The sequence below is a fragment of the Monodon monoceros genome, unplaced genomic scaffold (genome assembly GCF_005190385.1).
Source record: "Monodon monoceros isolate NGI ecotype Baffin Bay Population unplaced genomic scaffold, NGI_Narwhal_1 Super_Scaffold_5, whole genome shotgun sequence".
NCBI classification, from domain to species: domain Eukaryota; kingdom Metazoa; phylum Chordata; class Mammalia; order Artiodactyla; family Monodontidae; genus Monodon; species Monodon monoceros.
This window is the reverse complement of record NW_021703782.1, coordinates 76,656,075-76,676,262: the sequence shown is the minus strand read 5'-3', so window position 1 is coordinate 76,676,262 and position 20,188 is coordinate 76,656,075. Positions and strand designations below refer to the sequence as shown.

The 20,188-nt window shown below is 49.7% G+C and overlaps 3 protein-coding genes across 5 annotated transcripts; 2 read left to right on the top strand and 1 right to left on the bottom strand.

Moving 5' to 3' along the window:
• The first annotated feature begins 6,410 nt into the window (after window positions 1–6,410).
• Window positions 6,411–9,889, top strand: ARHGEF39 (Rho guanine nucleotide exchange factor 39). Its single transcript, XM_029202918.1, has 9 exons — window positions 6,411–6,593; window positions 6,805–6,899; window positions 7,167–7,287; window positions 7,549–7,667; window positions 8,267–8,337; window positions 8,589–8,717; window positions 8,879–9,108; window positions 9,361–9,449; window positions 9,633–9,889. Exons 1-9 carry the CDS (start codon window positions 6,456–6,458, stop codon window positions 9,646–9,648), a joined length of 1,008 nt encoding a protein of 335 aa, XP_029058751.1. The 5' UTR covers window positions 6,411–6,455; the 3' UTR covers window positions 9,649–9,889.
• On the bottom strand, window positions 9,468–13,131 carry CCDC107 (coiled-coil domain containing 107). Of its 2 annotated transcripts, none has more exons than XM_029202916.1 (6): window positions 12,949–13,131; window positions 12,700–12,860; window positions 10,910–10,970; window positions 10,730–10,820; window positions 10,521–10,633; window positions 9,468–10,437 (listed from the first exon to the last, which is right to left on the bottom strand). In XM_029202916.1, the coding sequence occupies exons 1-6, from the start codon at window positions 13,052–13,054 to the stop codon at window positions 10,190–10,192; spliced, it is 780 nt and encodes a 259-aa protein (XP_029058749.1). In that variant the 5' UTR covers window positions 13,055–13,131; the 3' UTR covers window positions 9,468–10,189. The 2 variants fall into 2 exon arrangements, with proteins under 2 accessions (XP_029058749.1, XP_029058748.1); XM_029202915.1 differs by having other exon boundaries at window positions 9,469–10,437; window positions 10,910–10,973.
• A 2,061-nt stretch (window positions 13,132–15,192) lies between these two features.
• Window positions 15,193–19,087, top strand: SIT1 (signaling threshold regulating transmembrane adaptor 1). Of its 2 annotated transcripts, none has more exons than XM_029201534.1 (5): window positions 15,193–15,261; window positions 17,743–17,878; window positions 17,965–18,023; window positions 18,111–18,172; window positions 18,264–19,087. In XM_029201534.1, exons 2-5 carry the CDS (start codon window positions 17,754–17,756, stop codon window positions 18,495–18,497), a joined length of 480 nt encoding a protein of 159 aa, XP_029057367.1. In that variant the 5' UTR covers window positions 15,193–15,261; window positions 17,743–17,753; the 3' UTR covers window positions 18,498–19,087. The 2 variants fall into 2 exon arrangements, with proteins under 2 accessions (XP_029057367.1, XP_029057366.1); XM_029201533.1 differs by lacking the exon at window positions 15,193–15,261 and adding an exon at window positions 17,483–17,617.
• The last annotated feature ends 1,101 nt before the right edge of the window (window positions 19,088–20,188 follow it).

Below are 20,188 nucleotides of genomic sequence, written 5' to 3'. Positions count from 1 at the left end.
CACTCCTGGGCATATATCTGGAGAAAACCATAATTTGAAAAGACACATGCACCCCAATGTTCATTGCAGCACTATTTACAATAGCCAAGACATGGAAGCAACCTAAATGTCCATCGACAGAGGAATGGATAAAGAAGATGTGGTCCATATATACAGTGGAATGTTACTCAGCCATTAAAAAAGAATGAAATAAGCCATTTGCAGCAACATGGATAGACCTAGAGATTATCATAGTAAGTGAAGTAAGTCAGACAGAGAAAGACAAATATCATATGATATCACTTATATGTGGAATCTAAAAAAACATGATACAAGTGAACTTATTTACAAAACAGAAACAGACTCACAGACTAGAAAACAAATTTATGGTTACAAAGGGGAAGGTGGAGGGGAGGGGTAAATTAGGAGTTTGGGATTAACCTATACACACTACTATATATAAAATAGATAACCAACAAGGACCTACTATATAGCACAGGGAACTCTACTCAATATTCTGTAATACCCTATATGGGAAAAGAATCTGAAAAAGAATGGATATATGTATAACTGAGTCACTCTGCTGTACACCTGAAACTAACACAACACTGTAACTCAACTATACTCCAATATAAAATAAAAATTAAATAATAAAAAAAAAGACTCAGCTCAAAGGCCATCTCTTCTAGGAGGTCTTGCTTGACCAACTTTACACCACAGGAAGAGATTTCTGGTGCCTCTGAACCACCACAGTTCTTTGCCCTCACTAACAACCTTGTCTAGCATCCAATTCATATTAAGGTGATTTATGACATTATATCTGCTCTAATAGCCTCGAGGGCCATAAGGGCAGGGTCCAGTATTTGATTGATTGAGTCTGTCTTTTGTTCAGTATTACTTTATTATTGATCATTTTTCTCTCTGCAGATCACCGAGACAGGGCTTGAGAAAAACCAAACTAAATGCCTTCCCTGCCCTCAGGGAGCCCATTGTCAATGGCCTGTGTGTGTCAAACCGCAATTATTCCAGGAGCAGGACATCACATTTCTACAGCACCCCAAACTGTCTGCCTTGTCAGAGTGACTGTCATACTGTATGCCAAAACTTGTATGGCTGAACAAGAAGTCTTTTTAGGAGGTAGTCAGCCTAACGATCTAGGTTGCCATTTCTGGAGCTAAATTAAGAGCCATCCATGGCAATCTGATCCAGCGTGAACTCCTGATGGTCAGCTCATTGTCTTGGTCAGCTGTGTTGTCAGAACCTTGGTTGGACCCAGACACATGGAAAGTACATGGTAATATCTAAATTGGATGGGCCTGGACAAGACAGAATGTGGTAACAACTAATCTAGTTGAGGTGGAGGAGGTCATGGGAAGCATGGAGGACAGAAACACCATGCTAACTGAAGTCTGGAGTCTGTATGTCTAGAATTTTCTCCAACACCAATCTTAGTTTTATTTCATTTTCCCTCTTTCCAAATGTTTTGAATGTTTCCACCTTTTTCCTTTTTAGATCTCCGTCAGGGTCTCCTTGTACAATTCTCCTTGGCACTTCTATGTGTCCACGTGTCTCCCCTCCATCTCTGCTGCTTTTTCTCAGTATTTCAGAGTCCAGATTGCATCTAGGTACAGCTCTCTCTGTGTTACAGCTCCCTAATTTCCCAAGTGCCATTCTCCATGGTGCTGTCTCTTTCTTGAGCTCTCTGTCTCTGTGTGTGACTATGTCTCTGGTCTGGGTGGGGAATGTGGACTCTGACCCAAGATTGTGCTTTTGCAACTGGGAGTCTGCCAAACCCTAAAACAGGTTTGAGCTCCCAGAGTCTTGTTTCCTGAGTCTCCCCAGGGACAGAGTGTACTCAGGACTGATTGACTAAGGACACCCCCCTCCCCCCACCCCGGCCTGACACACGACCTCTCTGTGGTTGTTTAAGGCCAAGTTTTTGGTCATTAGGGTCTGTGTCTTAAGACATCGAGGGCCATGTCTCTGCTTATCCCAGGGCTGCAGAGGAGGGAGCTATTTGCTGGTGAAGTAGGAGGAAAAAGAGCCCCCTATTCCCCAGATATGGATTGGAAGCAAAGACAAATCACAGCCCTTCTGGGGCGCTGGGGACTTGTCTGTAGTCTATAGTCTGTACAGGAACTACAGGGACTTACCTGTAGTTCTGGCCCAGCTCACCGTCAGTATTATTTTCCTAGGACTGCTGTAACAAATTAACACAAACTGGGTGGCATAAAACAACACAGATTTATTCTTTCACAGTTCTGGAGGCTAGAAGTCTGAAATTAAGGTGTTGGCAGGGCCCTGTTCCTTCTGAAGGCTCTAAGGCCTCTTCTAGCTTCTGGTGGCTCCAGGCATTCCTTGGCTTGTGGCTGCATAACTTCAGTCTCTGCTTCTGACTTCACATGGCCTTCTTCTCTTGTCCTTATGTCTTCTACTGGATGTCTCTTATAGGAACACTTACCATTGGATTTAGGGCCCACCAGGATAATCCAGGATGATCTTAAGATTCTTAATTTAACTACATCTGCAAAGACCCTTTTTCCAAATAAGGTCACATTCACAGGTTCTAGGGGTTAGGACATGGACACATCTTTATGGGGGCCACCATTTAGCCCACTACACCATCAGCCATTTTGGAACTGAAGTGGGTGCACGGGATGAGAAGGAATGACCTTGTGTTGGGGACCCTCATGTCTTCTGCCCATATCCCTCTTCATGTCCTTTGTAGGCAGTTTCATTTACTCCCATGGCTTCTATACTAGATGACAGCCAAGTATCTCCAGGTTGGACTACCCCATGTCAGATCTATAACCACCTGCCAAATGGATATCCCCACTTGGATGTCCCACAAGTATCTCAAATTCAACAGGCCTCTAGCCAAATTCATTTGTCCCCAAAACCTCTTCTTCCATACTCCACCAAGTGGTCTAAGCCAGGAACCTGGTGCCATCTTTCATCTTTTCCTTCACGTCTGAAGGAAAGTCAAGTCATCAAGCACTATAGATTCTACCTTCTAAACTTTTCATCCTCATTTTTCAACCTAGTCCACACTTCCATCACTTCTTACCTGGGTAACTGCACCAGCCTCCTAATGGGTCTTGCTGAGTCCAGCTAGCCAGGGTGATCTCTCTAAAATGCACATATAATCTCACTCCCTATTTAAGACCTTTGAATGTTTCCCATTGCCCTTAGGATAAAGTCCATAGTACTACTTGACATGGCCTTCAGAGGGCTGCCATTGCCCTGTTCTCCTTGATGGGTTTGCAACCTAGGTGGGTCCAGTCAGAGTGAAGCTCTCTGTCTCAAGTATTTGATAACTGAGGGAATTCACTTTCACTTTGTCCAGACATGGATGAGGAAACACACAGCCTCTGGAACTGTGGGCAGCCACCTTGTAACCCCAATGGAAGCCAGCCTTAAGATGATAAAACCATGGAAGGCAGAGTAGAATGATAGAAAGCAGTCCCTGGTGATTTGACTGAGCTGCTGGATTAAGCTAACCCAAGTCCCTCCCACCCCGCCCCGTATCTGGACTTTTCAGTTGCATGAGCCGATAAATTATCTTATTGTTTAGCCACTTTGATTTACGATTACTTGTGACACAGTCTTACTGATATAAATTCCCTCTATGGTTTGGCCTGTGTCTACCTCTCCAGTCTCCTTTCTCATCACACTTTCCTTTGCAATCTGTGCTCTAGTCTTATTAAACTTATAGCAGTTCCTTGAATGCATTGCATGCCTGTGCATGTGTGTTTTATCTCCAAGCCTTTGTCCATGCTATTTGTCTCTCTGTCCACCACACCCACATTGCCGGCCCTGCCTAGCCAGGTTTTGTTTTGTTTATCCTCCTGGCATCCTTCAGTTCACATGTTACTTCCTCCAAGAAGCCTCCCTGACTCCTAGGCTAGGGCCAGTCCCTTCACTCCTGCATGCATAGAAGCCTATATTTCCTTTGTAACGTGTATCTCGCTTTATGGTGACTCCTTACCATGTGTGTCATGCTGGATTAAAAGCATTCATAAGGGCAGGGGTCACATTTCTCTTGTCCCCCATTTCATCTCCATGCCTAGCATAAGACCTGGTGCGTGAGAGGCATTTAATTTTTGTAGAATGACTGGTAATTATTATTCAAAGCATCCCTAGGGCTTCTCCAGTGAGTTGAAAGCAGAGGTTGAGGGTAATTAAAGGACAGAGGAAAAAAAAAATTTTTTTTGGCCGAGCTACGTGGATTGTGGGATCTTAGTTCCCTGACCAGGGATTGAACCTGGGCCCCCGGCAGTGAAAGCGCCGAGTCCTAACCACCGGACTGCCAGGGAATTCCACCCCCTCAATTATTTTTATTTTTAAAATTTATTTATTTATTTATTTGCGGTAGGCGGGCCTCTCGCTGTTGTGGCCTCTCCCGTTGCGGAGCACAGGCTCCGGACGCGCAGGCTCAGCGGCCATGGCTCACGGGCCTAGCTGCTCTGCAGCATGTGGGATCTTCCCGGACTGGGGCACGAACCCGTGTCCCCTGAATCAGCAGGCGGACTCTCAACCACTGCGCCACCAGGGAAGCCCTAAATTTTTTTTTTAATTAATTAATTAATTTATGGCTGCGTTGGGTCTTTGCTGCTGCTGCGCGCAGGCTTTCTCTAATTGTATTGAGTGGGGGGCTACTCTTCACTGAGATACGAGGGCTTCTTATTGCGGTGGCTTCTCTTATTGTGGAGCACGGGCTCTAGGCGCGCGGGCTTCAGTAGTTGTGGCTCAGGGGCTCTACAGCACAGGCTCAGTAGTTGTGGCACATGGGCTTAGTTGCTCCATAGCATGTGGGCTCTTCCCAGACCAGGGCTCGAACCCGTGTCCCCTGCATTGGCAGGCAGATTCTTAACCGTCTTCCCTGGCCCCTCTTTCCTTTGGCTTTAGGGGAGAGCTGCGGGCAGAATATGGTGTGCCTGACCTGCTCTGTGGGACACTTGGTCCCCAGGGAATCAGTTGTCTCCAAGTGTCCTCACTGTGTCTTGCTCAGCTTTGCCCTCTTCTTCCTCAAAAGTTGAGTGACTTCCCAACCTGAGCTCACAGCAGGCTCTATTCCCCTGTCCTCTTCCATCCACCTAAAGCACATTCGCACACTGGCAGGATACCCAAACACACCCATCACTGACTGCACCCTGGGAGTGTGCTCTGTTCCCATTACCTGGGCTCATGGTGATACCAATTGTCATGAGATTATCTGCCCCCTTCCACCCTTGAGCTCTTAGTGTGGACTGTCCCACATTCACCTGAGACAGTGTAGTCAGTCCTCCACCTATGTGGCATCACCAGTTCCCCTGTGACCCATCCAAGGTACAGTCTGACCCAAACTCTCTCTTGCTTCCATCGAGCCCTTCAAGTTTTTCCCTGATCTAAGTCCAGCATTTCTCCTTCCTCAGCATACTTAGAATGTCAGAGAGCTAGAGGCGACCTCAGAATCCTGACAATACCCTGGTTCTTGGCTTCGGGCCCAGATTCTTAGGAGTCCTCAGTGGTAGGAATAGGGTCTAAAGTTTCTAACATTTTGCTTTTTAATAGCATTTTTTTTCTAATTACAAAGTAATGCACGCATGCTCAAGCAGAAAACTTGGAAAAAGCAGAAAAGTATAAGGGAATTTTAAAAGTCACCCTATTTATCCCATTCACCCCCTCAGTGGGCCAGTGCCTGGAACAGATTTGGTGCGTAATAAATATTTGTTGAATGAATTATCTTTGATCCCATCACCCAGAGATAAAAGCCACAATCACCTTTTGATTGTTTATCCTTCCAGTCATAGCTATGTTATACTACCTAAATAAGATCATATGTACACAGTTTTATGGCCTACTTTTTTTCTCTCGGCAATATACTTGTGTTTTCCCATATTGATAGCTTTTGGCCAGAATTACAGCAATTCCGACCCACCATGTTAGTTATTGACACTTGCTGACCGGAAGCTAACTGGCTATCAGGTTTTGGATCAGTATGGAAAGAGAAAGCAAGTTAGTGACTTAAAGCCTATCAACTTTTCCGGGGGCCAAATTATTCAAAACCTGGTGACCCGTGAGGATTCCTAGTAATAAAAGCATTGGGGACAACTGGACCCCGGTGTCTGGCATGGGTCCCGGACAGAATCTTAATTCTACAGGTGGGGCACTGCGACCCTGCCTGCGTCTAAACCCCCAACTCTCCTGACTCGAAGTCCACGCTGCTGCCCCAACTTAGTGCTACTCAAAGGAGGGCCACCCACTTGCCCCAACCTGCCCTGCCCCTAAAGGTGCCGCACACCGGCAGCGCCGCCCTGGCGGTGACCTGATGCGGTTCAGCTTGCAGCTGCGCATGCTCCGTCCTGCGCGCAGCCTCTAGGCGCCAGAGGGCGCGCTCCCCTCCAAGGCCCCGCCCCCACGGCCCCGCCCTCTGAGCCGTTGGGATTTGAATCTCCGGTGGGCTGCGGCTGGAAGTGCCGACCCCTCAGTCCGGCATGGAAAGCCCGGGCCCCAGCGTACGGTGCCCGGTGCAAGAGCAGCGTGCCCGTTGGGAGCGGAAACGCGCCTGCACTGCCCGGGAGCTGCTGGAGACCGAGCGGCGCTACCAGGAACAGCTGGGGCTGGTGGCCACGGTGCGGGGCCCGCACACCCTCCCGTAGGGGCGGGGACCCCAGGGTGTGAGAGGGCCCCTACGAGGTCGGTGACCCTGACTGGGGTACCGTGGGTCCTGACCTGGACGCCTGCACGTAGGGACCTCAGGCCGACTTACACAGTTTCTAGCGGCGCCTTGGCACTGGCTTCATGTTTCTGCGGACTGCATACCGGTATTCTCTCCTTCCGCAGTACTTCGTGGGGATTCTGAGAGCCAAGGGCACCCTGCGACCACCAGAGCGCCAGGCCCTGTTTGGGCCCTGGGAGCTCATTTACGGCGCCAGCCAGTGAGTAGAAGGGGCGTGGGAAGAGAGAAGGAGGGAGAGCTCTGGCCTCTGGCAGTGCACGGAGCTCAGGGTCGGAGCGACCCCGGTTCACATTCGGAGTCTGCCAGTTACCTCACTTGTGGTCTTGGCCCAGTGCCTTAATCTGCCCCAATTCTCCACCCGTAAAATGGGGTAATAGCACTACCTCCGGGGCAGGGGTAGGAGAATTAAAAGAGGTGGTGCTTGAGTAGTTCTTGGGCTGCTCTTTTATTGTCCTGACCTACGCAGACAGCTGCTTCCCTACCTCGAAGGAGGGCGCTGGGGACAGGGGCTGGAGGGCTTCTGCCCCCACCTGGAGCTCTACACCCAATTTGCTGCCAACGCTGAGAGGTCCCGGACCACCCTGCAGGTAACCTGAAGATGACCTCAAGTCCTCCTTCCCCTCTTCCTCCATACATTGCCTCTTCATCTGCAGACCCAAACTTCATTTATACTGTTCCTGCATTTATAGAGCCCTATGGGTGTCCAGCTCTGTACTAAGTTCCCTGTAGGGAGACGGGGTTCTCTCAGGAGCACACAGCTTCCTGAGGGCTGGGGATGTGTACACCGAAGAATACAATAGTAGGAGAGGCTTCTCTCCTTGCTGCCAACTCTTTCCCCGTCACTCTAGGAGCAATTAAAGAAGAACAAACGTTTCCGGAGGTTTGTGCGACTTCAGGAAGGTCGCCCTGAGTTTGCGGGCCTTCAGCTCCAGGACCTGCTCCCTCTGCCTCTGCAGAGGCTCCAGCAGTGAGTGAACTCACCCTGACTCAGCCAACTTCTCTTAGAATTCTGAGTCTGTATGATTGCTGCTCTCAGCTTTGTGGGATTCCATGGGATTTGTCCCACTGTGTCTCTCCTGGGACAAATTGCTCCCAAAAACTTTTTGCAAGAGTAAATGTGAACCCACTGGAGTACCTGGGCTGTGCAGCCTCAGGCCCTTAGCTGGGATTGTGGAACTTACACTGAAGTGAGGGGCCTGTAATAAGGCTAGCAACAGGGTTTCTGGAGATGAAAGGCTCGCCTAGCTTAGAATTTGTCCCTGCGGATGAGTTAAGAACTTAGTTGTCTGTAGCATCCTCCTTAAGTTGATTAACTTTCACCTTGGGATCTGGCCTCCTGAACCTTGGTCATTCTGCCCCTCTGACTCTTCAATGTGCAATGGAAGAGGGCCATGTGGTGTGAACCCAGGTTCTGAGTCTCAGATGAAAGAGGGGGATAAAATAGCCACAAGTAGGTCTTTCCTGGCTTTGCAACTGAAGTTTGTACAGGGGGTGATCTGTGTGTCAGGCAGAGGAAATTTTGCCCAGCTCTACTTCCCCTCATAACTTCCAACTGTCTAATTCCAGGTATGAGAATCTTGCCATTGCTTTGGCTGAAAACACAGGTCCCAACAGCCCTGACCATGAACAGCTCACAAGTATGTTCTTGCTCCTCCACAGCAGTCCTTGGAGACTGCTTCTCTTGTATCCATTTCTGGTTCTGACCTCCAACAATGTCTGATATGCCCCTATCTTCCAATGACTTGTATACAATGTTCCTATTGCCCTACATACTCTTCAAGAAGTTAGACTCTGACCCTAGTCCTCTCTGGAATAGCCTGTCTTTCACCACCACCATTCACCCAAAGTCAAAGTTGTGTTGGGAGTGGGGCATGGAATATTATTCCAGGGGCTGCCCGGCGGATAAGTGATACTGCCCAGAGAGTCCACACCATCAGTCAGAAACAGGAGAATGACCAGCACCTCCAGCGTGTCCAGGCTCTGCTCAGTGGACGGCAGGCAAAGGGGCTTATCTCAGGTAGTCTGTGTGCTTCCCCTCAATCCTCAAACTGCCCTTTTCCTACCCCCATCCTCTCTTTTGCCAGCACCTACCCCCCATTTCCTCAGCCTCCCTTTCCTTCTATTCCGTGCATCACGGTCCTGAAGGTGCACCAGAATAACAGCTCTCCCATCCCCCAGGTCGCTGGTTCCTACGCCAGGGTTGGCTGCTGGTGGTGCCTCCCCGAGGGGAGCCTCGGCCCCGAATGTTCTTCCTCTTCTCTGATGCACTCCTCATGGCCAAGCCTCGACCTCCATTGCATCTGCTGCAGAGTGGCACCTTTGCTTGCCAGGCCCTCTACCCCATGGCTGAGTGTCAACTCCACAGGGTCTTTGGCCACTCAGGAGGCCCCTGTGGTGGACTGCTCAGCGTAAGTAACAGGCGAGAGCCCTAGGTGAGGTAGGCGAGGCCCAACATATACCTCAAGTGCCTGTGCACCATTCATCTCCTAGGCCTGGGCCCCCTCACAGGAACTGAGCCACCTACATCGAGAGCACAGTAGGGCTTGGGGTTCATACCTGGTTCTCACTTCAGCCCTAAATTACCTCAGTGGAAACAGCAGGGCCTTTAGCTTAAGGCTGGACATTTCTAAGCCATGTGCTAAGAGGTGGTCTCTCCCTAGCTGTCCTTTCCCCACGAGAAGCTACTGCTTATGTCCACAGACCAGGAGGAGCTGTCGCACTGGTACCGCAGTCTGACTTTGGCCAGCAGGTAAGTTATTTTCCTTCAGAAGAGTGCTGTGGTGAGGCCCACGAGCTGGAGGCAGCAGTTTGGGGCCTCTCTCACGTGTGGAACTCACTCGCACCCCTCACCCCACTCCTCCATCCAACACCCTGGGTGGTTTTGTCAGAATAGAGTGCTCGTGCCAGTGCCTGAACTATCTTCTCTCCACAGCAGCCAGAAGAACTAGAGGAATCTTACAAATTCGAGTCCAGGATACCTCAGAGTCGGGAGTACAAAGGAATCTTCTTCAGTACTAACAAAACACAGACTCTTCACGGTTTGAGAAGGGTCATTCTGTGTTTGCGTGAGACCAAGACACGCCATGTCATTTGACCAGCTCTTGAGAATCCGGACACCAAACCTGACCCAACTGAACCTCAGCTGAACCAGCTATTTTTATGTTGTATGTAGTTTCTATAATTTATTTTCCCACAGGATTTTAGTAAAGTTTTTTCTTTTTTGGAGAAGGCTTTTTATCTCAGCTATGCAATATGAGAAAAGGGGTTTCTGTGCCCTGAAGGCTGGCATGACGGTGGCCTCAGGAATACAAAGAGAAGGACTGGAGCTCCCTCTGTCTTCTCAGCTCCTGCACTGGAAGACAGGCTCTTTATGTCCTAATAAGGGAAGCTTTTCAAGAAGGCCCAGTTGTTTTTAGGCACCTAGTATGGGTGGGTGTGTGTGTGTGTGTGTGACCAACTGGAATGGAAAAAGCACACAGGATCATCCAGTCACAAGAACAGACTCTGTTTTACTAAACTGTCAGCTGTTGTCCCTCCTTCCCGGTGGGGGCTGTGACTGGGGCCCTTTGCTGCAGCCTTCCGGCATCTCCTCCTTAGCCCCTGCTCCATTTCCCTGGGAGTAGCTAGGTTCCTCGTCCCTGTGCTCCAGTTTAGGGGCTCCTCCCAGGCCTGACTGTCACCAGCCTCTTCCTCGTCCTCCTCTATAGATAAGTCCTCAGGAAAGGGTGTGCTGGCCTCTGTGAAGAGGAAGATCAGGCATGTTCCAGTCTGAGCGGCTTTGTCTCTACCTCCACCAGACTCTCACCTCCCAACCCTGTACCTGGTTCTGGAACCTCCACACCCTTGTTTGGTTTGCTCTCTCGTAGCAGCTGGTGGATGGCCTGTAGCTTCATGTGCAAAAGCTCCTGCTGGGCTCCAGCCAGGGTAGTCACACTGCAGATATGTCCACTCAGAGGCTGCCCAATCTCTGTGCCCACCTCTCCCACCTACCACAAGTTCCCCTGGCCACAGGGTCATTGCTCTGCTTACCGCTCAAAAAGGGGCTCCAGCTGGGCCATCAGACTGTTCAGGTGTTGTTCTGTCTGGGCCAGCTGTTGTGTCAGCTGGGCCAGCTGTTGCTCTGGGGGTAAGGGAGAAAAGGAGAGCAATGGTTACCAACCTTCTGCTGTCCCTTAATCCCCCCCAAGTACAGACTTCTGCAAAACCCACCTGACTGCAGTGAATCCTTCTTGCCTGCCTCCTCTTGGAGAAAAGTAGCCTCATCTTTCCCCTGCTGTGGAAAAAGGCAAGGGCAATGAGGTTCTCAATAACCTCAGTCTTGGGGCTTCCCTGTGTGGTGCAGTGGTTAGGAATCCGCCTGCCAGTGCAGGGGACACGGGTTCGAGCCCTGGTCCGGGAAGGTCCCACATGCCACGGAGCAACTGGGCCTGTGCGCCACAACTACTGAGCCTGCGCTCTAGAGCCCGTGAGCCACAACTACTGAGCCCACGTGCCACAACTAGTGAAACTTGCACACCTAGAGCCTGTGCTCTTTAACAAGAAGCCACTGCAGTGAGAAGCCCGCAAACCTCAGCAAAGAGCAGCCCCTGCTTGCTGCAACCAGAGAAAGCCCACGTACAGTAATGAAGACCCAATGCAGCCAAAATAAAATAAATAAATTTACAAAAAAATAAGTAAATAAATAACCTCAGTCTCCAAAGCCAGAAGGAGGAGGAGGACAATTTCAGGTAGACAAAACTAGTGGGTTTTTACCTCAGAGAATCACAATCACAACTCGTCCAGCTCCTCACCCAGGACAGGAAGCAACATGTCAGTATGCCCCGCACGTGGTTGTTTAGTCTACTGAAACACTTCCAGGAAGGAGCAGCTGTCATCAGTTTGATAAAGTTCTGGTTGTTAGTTTATACACAAAGCCAGAAACTGTGCTGTGTGCATCTTCTTTTCATGGTACTGATCAGAGCCTTCCAAAATCATATCTTTTCAACGTGATAGCCCCTCAGGAATTTGAAGAAATTGGTCATACCCCCTGTCTTCTCTGGTTTAATAGGGCCAATCTTTTGCAGTCAGTGCTCATTTGACACGGTTTTCTCTGGTTGCTTTACTCTGGTTTGTTTTAAGAGCATGTACTGCTCTTAAAACAGTGCCCTCAAGACAGTAAAGTTCTCCAGGAGTGTTCTGATCCGAAGATAAAGCACAATACCTCCTTCCTAGCATTGATTTGGGAAGTGGGTTATCACATCACACAACTGAACTCTGTCAAATAATAAACTGCTGCCAAATTACGTTTCTTTCGTACTATACTTGGGTCCAAGAAGAGAATTTATTATCTATCCTTGTCAAATTTCATCATTATATTCAGTCCCTCATTCTAGCCTGTCAAGTCTATTCTGGATCACGATTAGCCATCCCTTCTAGTTTCATATCCTCTCCAAATTGGCTCAGCCCTCTATATTCCAATGCAAGTAAGTGACAGGGCCAGGGCTAAAGGGAGAGAGCCCTGGGAGGTACTACTTTCCATTTCAACAGTTTCAGTCCACCACAATATACTGTCAGTTCACATTGCAGGGCCTCCTTCCCAAGGAGAACTTGAGACTGCTTGTTACCTCGAACTCTAAAAGCACTTTGGCTACAGTAATCAACTGCTCATGCCAAGGTTGGAATCTCACCGGGAACTGCACTTACTGTAGTATGGACATTTGCTGGGTTCAAATCCCAGCTCCACCAGTTACTAGCTCTGGGTGGTCTTGAGCAAGTGACTAAACCTCTTCACTGGATTGTTGGGAGGATTAAATGTGATGATCATTATTTATTTACAATTTACCAAGGGCCCTTCATATCCACTACCACGCTGGATGCTCAAAATAACCCCATAATCTTAGAAAGCCAGGGAACTCTTGTCATTTTACAGACTGAAGGGAAAATGTGTCTTCCTCTTGGTACCATAGCGTCCCCCTGGGAGATTCAGGCTCGGGGCATCCCCACCCCAGGTCGTCCCGCACCTGTAAACACTTGTATAGCACAAAAACCACGGCGGCTGCGGTGTACAGCGCCCCCAAGGGCAGCGCCCCGGCCCAGGCCCGCTCGCGCTGGTTCTTGGGCGGTGGCGGCGGCGGCCGCCGCCGGGTTTCCGTGGCCCCAGGGCCGACCTGGGCGGCGTCCCCTGAAGAGGAGGGCAGAAGCGGTCAGTACAGCTGGGGTTTGGGGCCTGTGGGCAGTCCCAGCCTCCCTCCAGCTGCCCTCGCTGGTACCTGGGTGTGCCCGGCGGTCGGGGCTGGTGCGGTCTCCGAGCACCTCGGGCAGCGCTGACACAAGTAGCAGCCCCAGCGAACCCGCGAGCGACACCACGCTCGCCATTGCAGGCAGACACCGCGAGAACCGAGGCGGCGCCGGCGTAGGTCGGACGCAACCGAGCGCTCCCGAGCCCGTTCAGCTCCGGGCTTCCCAGGAAGGTCACGCCCACCTAGTGTGTGGGCGGGGCCAGGTCTGTTTGCATAGCACTGTGGGTCCAGCTTAGTTCATTTAAGAAATTAGCTCATTTCTTACCTCTATATAGGTGTTCTGTTAGCCAGGATGTCTCCAGAAGCGTACAGTCTTAGAAGATTATAACTGGAAGTGGTTTTTATTTGCCACGCCACCAATTTCCTCACCCTAACCTTAAATAAATTTCCCCGTGGAGCTATAAACGGTTACAGCACACCACATACGACGTAGCTCGTGCTGAAGGCCTGTTTCCTAGGCTACAAACTGGGGACTAGTTCCTTACTTGCGCCTAGGGGAAAGTCCCCGGACTTCTGGCAGAGAGTGCCGCGTGCGCATGTACGTAGACCTTCCCTGCTTCTCACGGTTAAGCCCGCCAAGAAGCGATCCCGCAGGTGGTGGGGGAGCCGAGCGGCGTGTTGCGGGGGGTGTCATCCGTCTACTTCTATAGTTACGCAGGCAGTGCGCCATCGTGCGCACCAACCACACGGGGCTCATTCTCAGTGCGGCTACTTTTGTACCTTTATAGAAAGTAGGAACTTTTGTACCTTTATAGAAAGTAGGAAGTTGCACCCCTGAGCTACTCCTTATTCCTCCCCTTAACTACTTGTTCCTCCTGTGGCCTAATACATCACTGTATCATTTTTATGCAATTCCCATTTCGTGCAACGGCTTCCTCTTCCCCACCCTTTCCATCTGGCAAGTGCCTGTAATATCCACCATTTATCGTGTAGCATGGTAACACGATAAAATTTGATCTCTGCCTGGGCTAGAATCCTGCCTCTCCTATTTGACTAGCCGACCACCCAGAGGCAGCCTGGGCTGCCCAGCAGAGTAGTCCAAACCTCGACTCTAAGCCAGTTGACATAATCAATGTAAATAAGTGGTTCAGGCCAGGTGTAATAGGATAAATGGGCCCCAGCTGATTGTTGCCTTTAGGGAATTTGGGCCCACTATTGCCAGGTCTTCTGATTTTTTTCCAATAGATCAACAAATCGGGATTTCAAAATTTGGAAATCTCCAGTTTTTAAATGTTGACGAGGAATCAGTGGCAGACTTAGTATATTTGACACCTGAGAGATTTTTAAAAAGTCTCCTCTTCTATATAACAAAATTATTTTCAGTAATAATCAGGAAATGAAACAATAGGGTCCAGAAAAGAAACTAATAAGGGCCAGAAATTCAAACAGTGAATTATTTCTTTTATTGAACTCTGTAGATACAATCTTGACAATATAAAAAAATAGTTAAAATTAAATATACATTACAGAACAAGAAAGGGTAATGGGTTAATATTTCTTAGTTACATTATTGTATTTTTTGAGAAAGGGGCAAAAAACTTATACTTACATTTAACCTATCTGAGTAATGGATAACTCTAATTTCTTTTTTAAAGTTAACTTCTGCAAATTCGTCAAAAGTAATTTTTGCATATTCCTATTTAATAGAGAATATAGCTAGATTTGTCAATCTCCACGCATAGTTGATTAAAGAATGCTTTTTACTAATTTTCATATCAAAAAAGTTTCTTTCACATGAAGCAACAGACATACAAATAGGAAAAGAAAATCTTAAACATAAAGATGTTTGGCAAAGATTCATTAAAATTCCATTTGTCAGTAAATTCCAGAAATTTTCAATACAAATAAAAACTAAGTGGTCACCTAGAATGACAGAATTAAAGTAACTCAACGTCATTTTATTTGACTTTTTAATCACTGTGCTACCATTGTTCATTGTAAATCTACTGGTTAAATGCAGGACTGTGTAATATCATAGGAGACAGAAATTGTGCCCAAACCAAAGAATAACTCCAAATGGTTAAGAACTAATTCTGGCTATAAACACATGTAAGATGAACCTGTTTGTGTCAGGAGCCAGTTGTATAACTGGGCGTTCTACAGATTAACTTCCATGTAGATTATAATAGTTTTTTTTTTTTTTTTCCTGGCCGCGCCACACCGCAGGCAGGATCTTAATTTCCCTGACCAGGGATGGAACCCTCATCCCCTGCAGTGGAAGCATGGAGTCTTAACCACTGGACTGCCAGGGAAGTCGTGGATTAGAAAACTTCTAAAGGATAAGTAATATAAATGTGCTAATTTGAAGCTTATATAGTAGTATTAAAACTCATCAGTAACTACAACAATTTAGAATGTAGATCTACAAAATATTTATGAGAAAGGAATATGTTATCACTGACATTTTTTAGAATTGCTGAAACTTGGTGATAATAAAAAAGGACACTGATTTTTAGTCAGTTTTGTTTTTAAATTCTCTACAGACAATACCCTCTTACTGCCTGGAGGGGCAGGATCTCTCCTGCCATCCCCATCCTTGGCACATTACTGCAATGATTTTAAATTTTTGAAAAACATTGTATGGGCCAGACAAAACAGATCTCTGACCTCTGGTCTAAGGTTTATATTTGGAACTTAAATCCCTCTTCCCACATCAACAGCCTCCCATGTGGTTGGGCTGTTTCTGGGCAGGGCAGGTACTCTGCTGCTCCCTGAAGCAAACAAGTGCAAACACAGGGCTGTTTCCCAGGACAGATCTGGGGCAGAGGTTGCTCTAATTCAGCTAACTTTTTTTTTTTTTTAAGCCATCTTTAAATTTATTTTCCAAATATAAATCTCAATTAATGTTCATACACTGTCATTTAGCTTCAGGCTTTTTTAACCTAGAAAAAAATTCTCTTTTAAAAAATACATCTATTGAGGTATAACTGACAAACAATAAAGTACAAACAAAGGTGCACAATTTCATGATTGCTGACATATGTATAACGCATGAAAGCACAAGCATCACCAAGGCAATGAAAACATCCATCAGCCCCCACTCATCTTCAATCTAGAACACTGCTCCTGTCCCTCCCCATCTCTGTCTTTCATGATATTGACTTTCAGGAAAGCTTAAAGTCACTTGTCTGGTGGAGTGTCCCCCATTCTAGATTTGCCTAATTGTTTCTTCATAATTTGATTCCCATTGAACATTTTTGTCCAGGACATCACATGGGCAATGTAGAGTTCCTCCCACTGCATCCCATTAGGGACACAGAACATCACTTTGGGCACTTGGTTCAAGAGGTGTCTGCGAATGTCATGATAAAGGTCCCTTTCCCTGTCATCATCACAAGTGGTCTGTCTCTGGTACCCTGTTCCTTAACAAAGGCTTTGACCACCCGTGAGGATTCTTGCTGGCTCAGTGATGGCATTGTGGGTAGCAGATGGTGGTTCTCTAATTCTGCACAACTACACTTCACAGCTGGCATCTTCTCTAAAGACCTTTCCTTCCCCGACTCCCGCTCCTGTGTTTTTAAAGGCACCCTTGGGTTCATGAATTCTTTTCCTCCATCCAATGTGTGTAACCCAATATCTTCCTTTTTGAGGTCCAAAGTGTGCTGCAATGTGCCAGTAGAGCCCTTCACCCTGCCTCTGCATCCTTCTGGGTCCTAATTAGTTTTCAAGTACATCACTGCTGTCAGATATGAGCTTTCATTCTACTTCTTTCCTGAGAGTGGACCCAGAGCCAAGCATTTCTCCATGACACCCTGACTGCCTTTATTGGTGAAGGACATTGAAAAATCAAGATCTGGGGAAGTAAACCCTTTTCAGTGTTTGATGTAAAACATTTGAGGGTGTACATGTTAAGAACTATGAAGGATCTGAATCAGCTAACTTTTGAGCTTGACAGCTCCTAGGGACAGTTTGGATGAAGTGGACCAGGGGGAGGTAATCAAGCTTACTCTAGCCCCCAAACTATTATACCAATAATAATAACAACGACAAAGGTCATCTTAACACATGCCCCTCGGGTCAGCCTTAGGGTGTAGTAGGACTGTAAGTACCAGGGGGCCCCCTCATCACATTTCACTTCAAAACATGCTCACTGAGGAATACGTTCTCTGTTCTCTGTCATGGGACTCAGAGTTGGAGAGAAAAGGCATACACCCTGTGGCAGAAAGGAATCTCTGTCCTAAGGCCTGGCTTCCTTGTTTTGTCGCTCCCGCCTCATGCCGCTTCTGCCCGCCTTGGGGTCGTCATGAGCTCACCTGCCCAGTGGCTCAGTAAACTCAGGCCTGCCTCTTCTCTGGCCGAAGTTGCTACAGGGTACAGGGGAGAGATGGGGGTGGGGGCGGAAGCCCAGGATCTGCTGGGTAGTGCAGGTGCAGGCACAGGGTGGTGTCTTTGTTCTTTCACTCATCCCTCCCCGCCCCCTTCCTCCCCGGAAACCAGTAACTTTGCCACCACCCGTATTGGAGGTGCTGAGCCGTGGGGGCCAGGCCCAGGGAGGGGTGGGAGTAAAGGGGGCTGCCGCAGCTGTGTTAGGCCATAAATCAGGCTGACCCCTTGGCTCAGGGCAGGATGCCTGCAAATTTGGCTTCTGTACCAGCAGATCTGAGCAGAAGTGACAACTACACGGATCTGCTAGTGCCTGGTGAGCTGGGCGGGGCAGGGGCAGGGGGAGGGGTCACGTGGCTCCATGTCCCACCTGCTGGGACCTGGAGGGTTAGGCTGGGCAGTAACACACACACCCCCCCCCCCATCCTCTCACATCTACAGGAATCCCCTCCATGACCAAGGCCTGGGGACTATGGGCCCTCTTAGGGGCTGTGACGCTGTTGCTTCTCATCTCACTGGCTGTGCACTTATTCCAATGGACTAGTGGCTGGAGCAGGAACCATCCGGGACAGGGACGGTGAGTGGGGGGCAATAGAGATGGGTTGATCGAGAGTGCCCCCTTACCAACAAGCACTCTCTCATCCCCTAAACTCTGTGTTGCAGGCCTGGAGAGTCTGCGGAAGAGGTCCCTCTGTACGGGAACCTGCATTATCTACAGACAGGTAGGACGCTTTCAGAGGGTAGCGGCACAGTGGCCAGGGTGCAGGGGGAGGAACAAGAAGTGACCAGATTCCTGTTCCCTGTCCTAGGACGACTGTCTCAAGAACCGGGGCCAGACCAACAGAATCCAACACCTGGAGGCCCTGCCAGGGTGAGTCAGTTGTGGCTGACGAAGAGGGGAGGGAAGGTAGTGGGGGATTTTTCAAGGGTCCAGTGAACTTCTAACAGCCTTGCATCTCCAGGCTGCAGAGGAGGTGATGTGCTATACCAGCCTGCAGCTGCGGCCTCCTCAGGGCCGGATCCCCAGCCCTGGAAGCCCCATCAAGTACTCGGAGGTGGTGCTGGACTCTGAGCCAAAGCCCCAGGCCTCGAGCCCCGAGCCGGAGCTCTACGCCTCAGTGTGTGCCCAGACCCGCAGAGCCCGGGCTTCCTTTCCAGACCAGGCCTACGCCAACAGCCAGCCTGCACCCAGCTGAGACAGAGGGCCTGGCACAGTGGGGCATACAACTCCCCCGCCTCCTCTGTTGCCAGGGTTACTGCTACCCTGTCTGGGGCATGACTGTTTCCCAACCACCCCCTAAAGACAGGCAGCCATTGCTCAGTCACAGGAGTTATGCTCCCCGAACTTCCTATCTGAGCTGTGAGGGAGACATCAGAGGAATGGCAGGCCCCCCGTTTCTTGAGGGTGGAGGAAGCAAAGGCAGTGGCTCCCTCTCCACCGGTTTTTTCCCTCTATCTATTCCTCTCAATCCCCAAACTCCCAGGTCCTCACTCCTCCTTCCGGAGCTTAACCATATCCTCCCCACTCTGGCTGCCTCTTAGTCTACCCCTGACACCACAGTGTCTCCTCAGACACAAGAAGTGTGGGGGGGGGGAGGGGGTAAGAGTCTGAGAGGACACAGGTGGGCATCCTCCTCAGGAGCCCACAGGCTGGAGGGGTCCTGGAGCTCAGTGACCTGAGAAACCCAAGCCTGGTCTCTGACTTGAGAACCCTGGCAGAATACCAGTCTCCATCTTGCCATCTCTGTTATGTGCCCAAGTTTTTAAATAAAACTTCTGAAAAAGTGTTTAGATTTCACCTAGAAAGCCACACACCTGCAACAGGCCCCACATGGGCTCTCTGCACAGAACACTTCCGGGAGCGTCTACCTGGGAAAGAGGCGCCAAGAAGGGCCGCAGCATCAGTGATGCAGGGGTGGGTGCTACGGGTGGAGGCCCGAGCCCAGCTGCTGCGGGAACGTCCCCAGGATTTGCACACAGAGCCTCCCCACTCCCATCACCTGCGGTCTGCAAGTTTCCCACCCTCTGACCTACTTTCCCCAGGGCCATCACCCACAGCCTGAGGTCTGGGCCATTTCCCCTACAGCCTCTGTAGCTCTCTTGACAGACCCTACTGAGGTTTGAGCAGAAAAAAAGGGGAAGCTGAGGCTTTTACTTCCAAACTTCTCTCCTTCCTACTTAGAGTCCCAGAGAAAATCCCAGAGAAGGGAACCTTGAGCCTGAGACCAGCCTGGTGGTCCCAATGAGAAGGGTGACACGCCTCTCCACGCACACACAATAACCCAAATGCCCCAGGGTTCCTGGACCTCTGAGGACCCCCAACCTGGGCCTCCCCAGAAGAGGCCCCGGTCGCGGTTAACGGCAGGCAGCTGGGACTGTGTGGGAGGGAAGATGGCTTTGGGGGCGGGCACCGGATGCGGGGAACCGCGGGCAGCGGGATGTGGGGTTCTGAGGGCTGCTGCGCTAAAGACGGCTCAACGTGTCCGCGGCCTGGGAGACGTGACGCCCTGACCTTGGAAGAAGCAAGGGTTGGGGTCCCGCCAACCTCCTGGGACGAGCCGGGAGCCGCAGCCGAGGTCTTAAACGCCGCCAAAGTAGGAAGCCGACCTCCGCTCCCCAATCTCCCTCTCCCCGCGGGGTTCCGCGGCGCCCGAACCAAGGCCCGGGCGCCCCCGCCTGGTGCGACGCGGCCTCGCCACCACCTCTGCGCAGGCGTAATGCTGCCCTGCCCACAGCATGCTGGGAGATGTAGTCCAGACCGTGCGGGGCTGACCCCGAATGTCTCCCGGGACTTCTCGAAGCCCTGGCCGTGTAGCTCTCAGAGCTGCCGCCTCCCCCGTTCGCGGAACCTAGCGGACTCACTCTGTCTGAAGCTGGGTGCTATTTG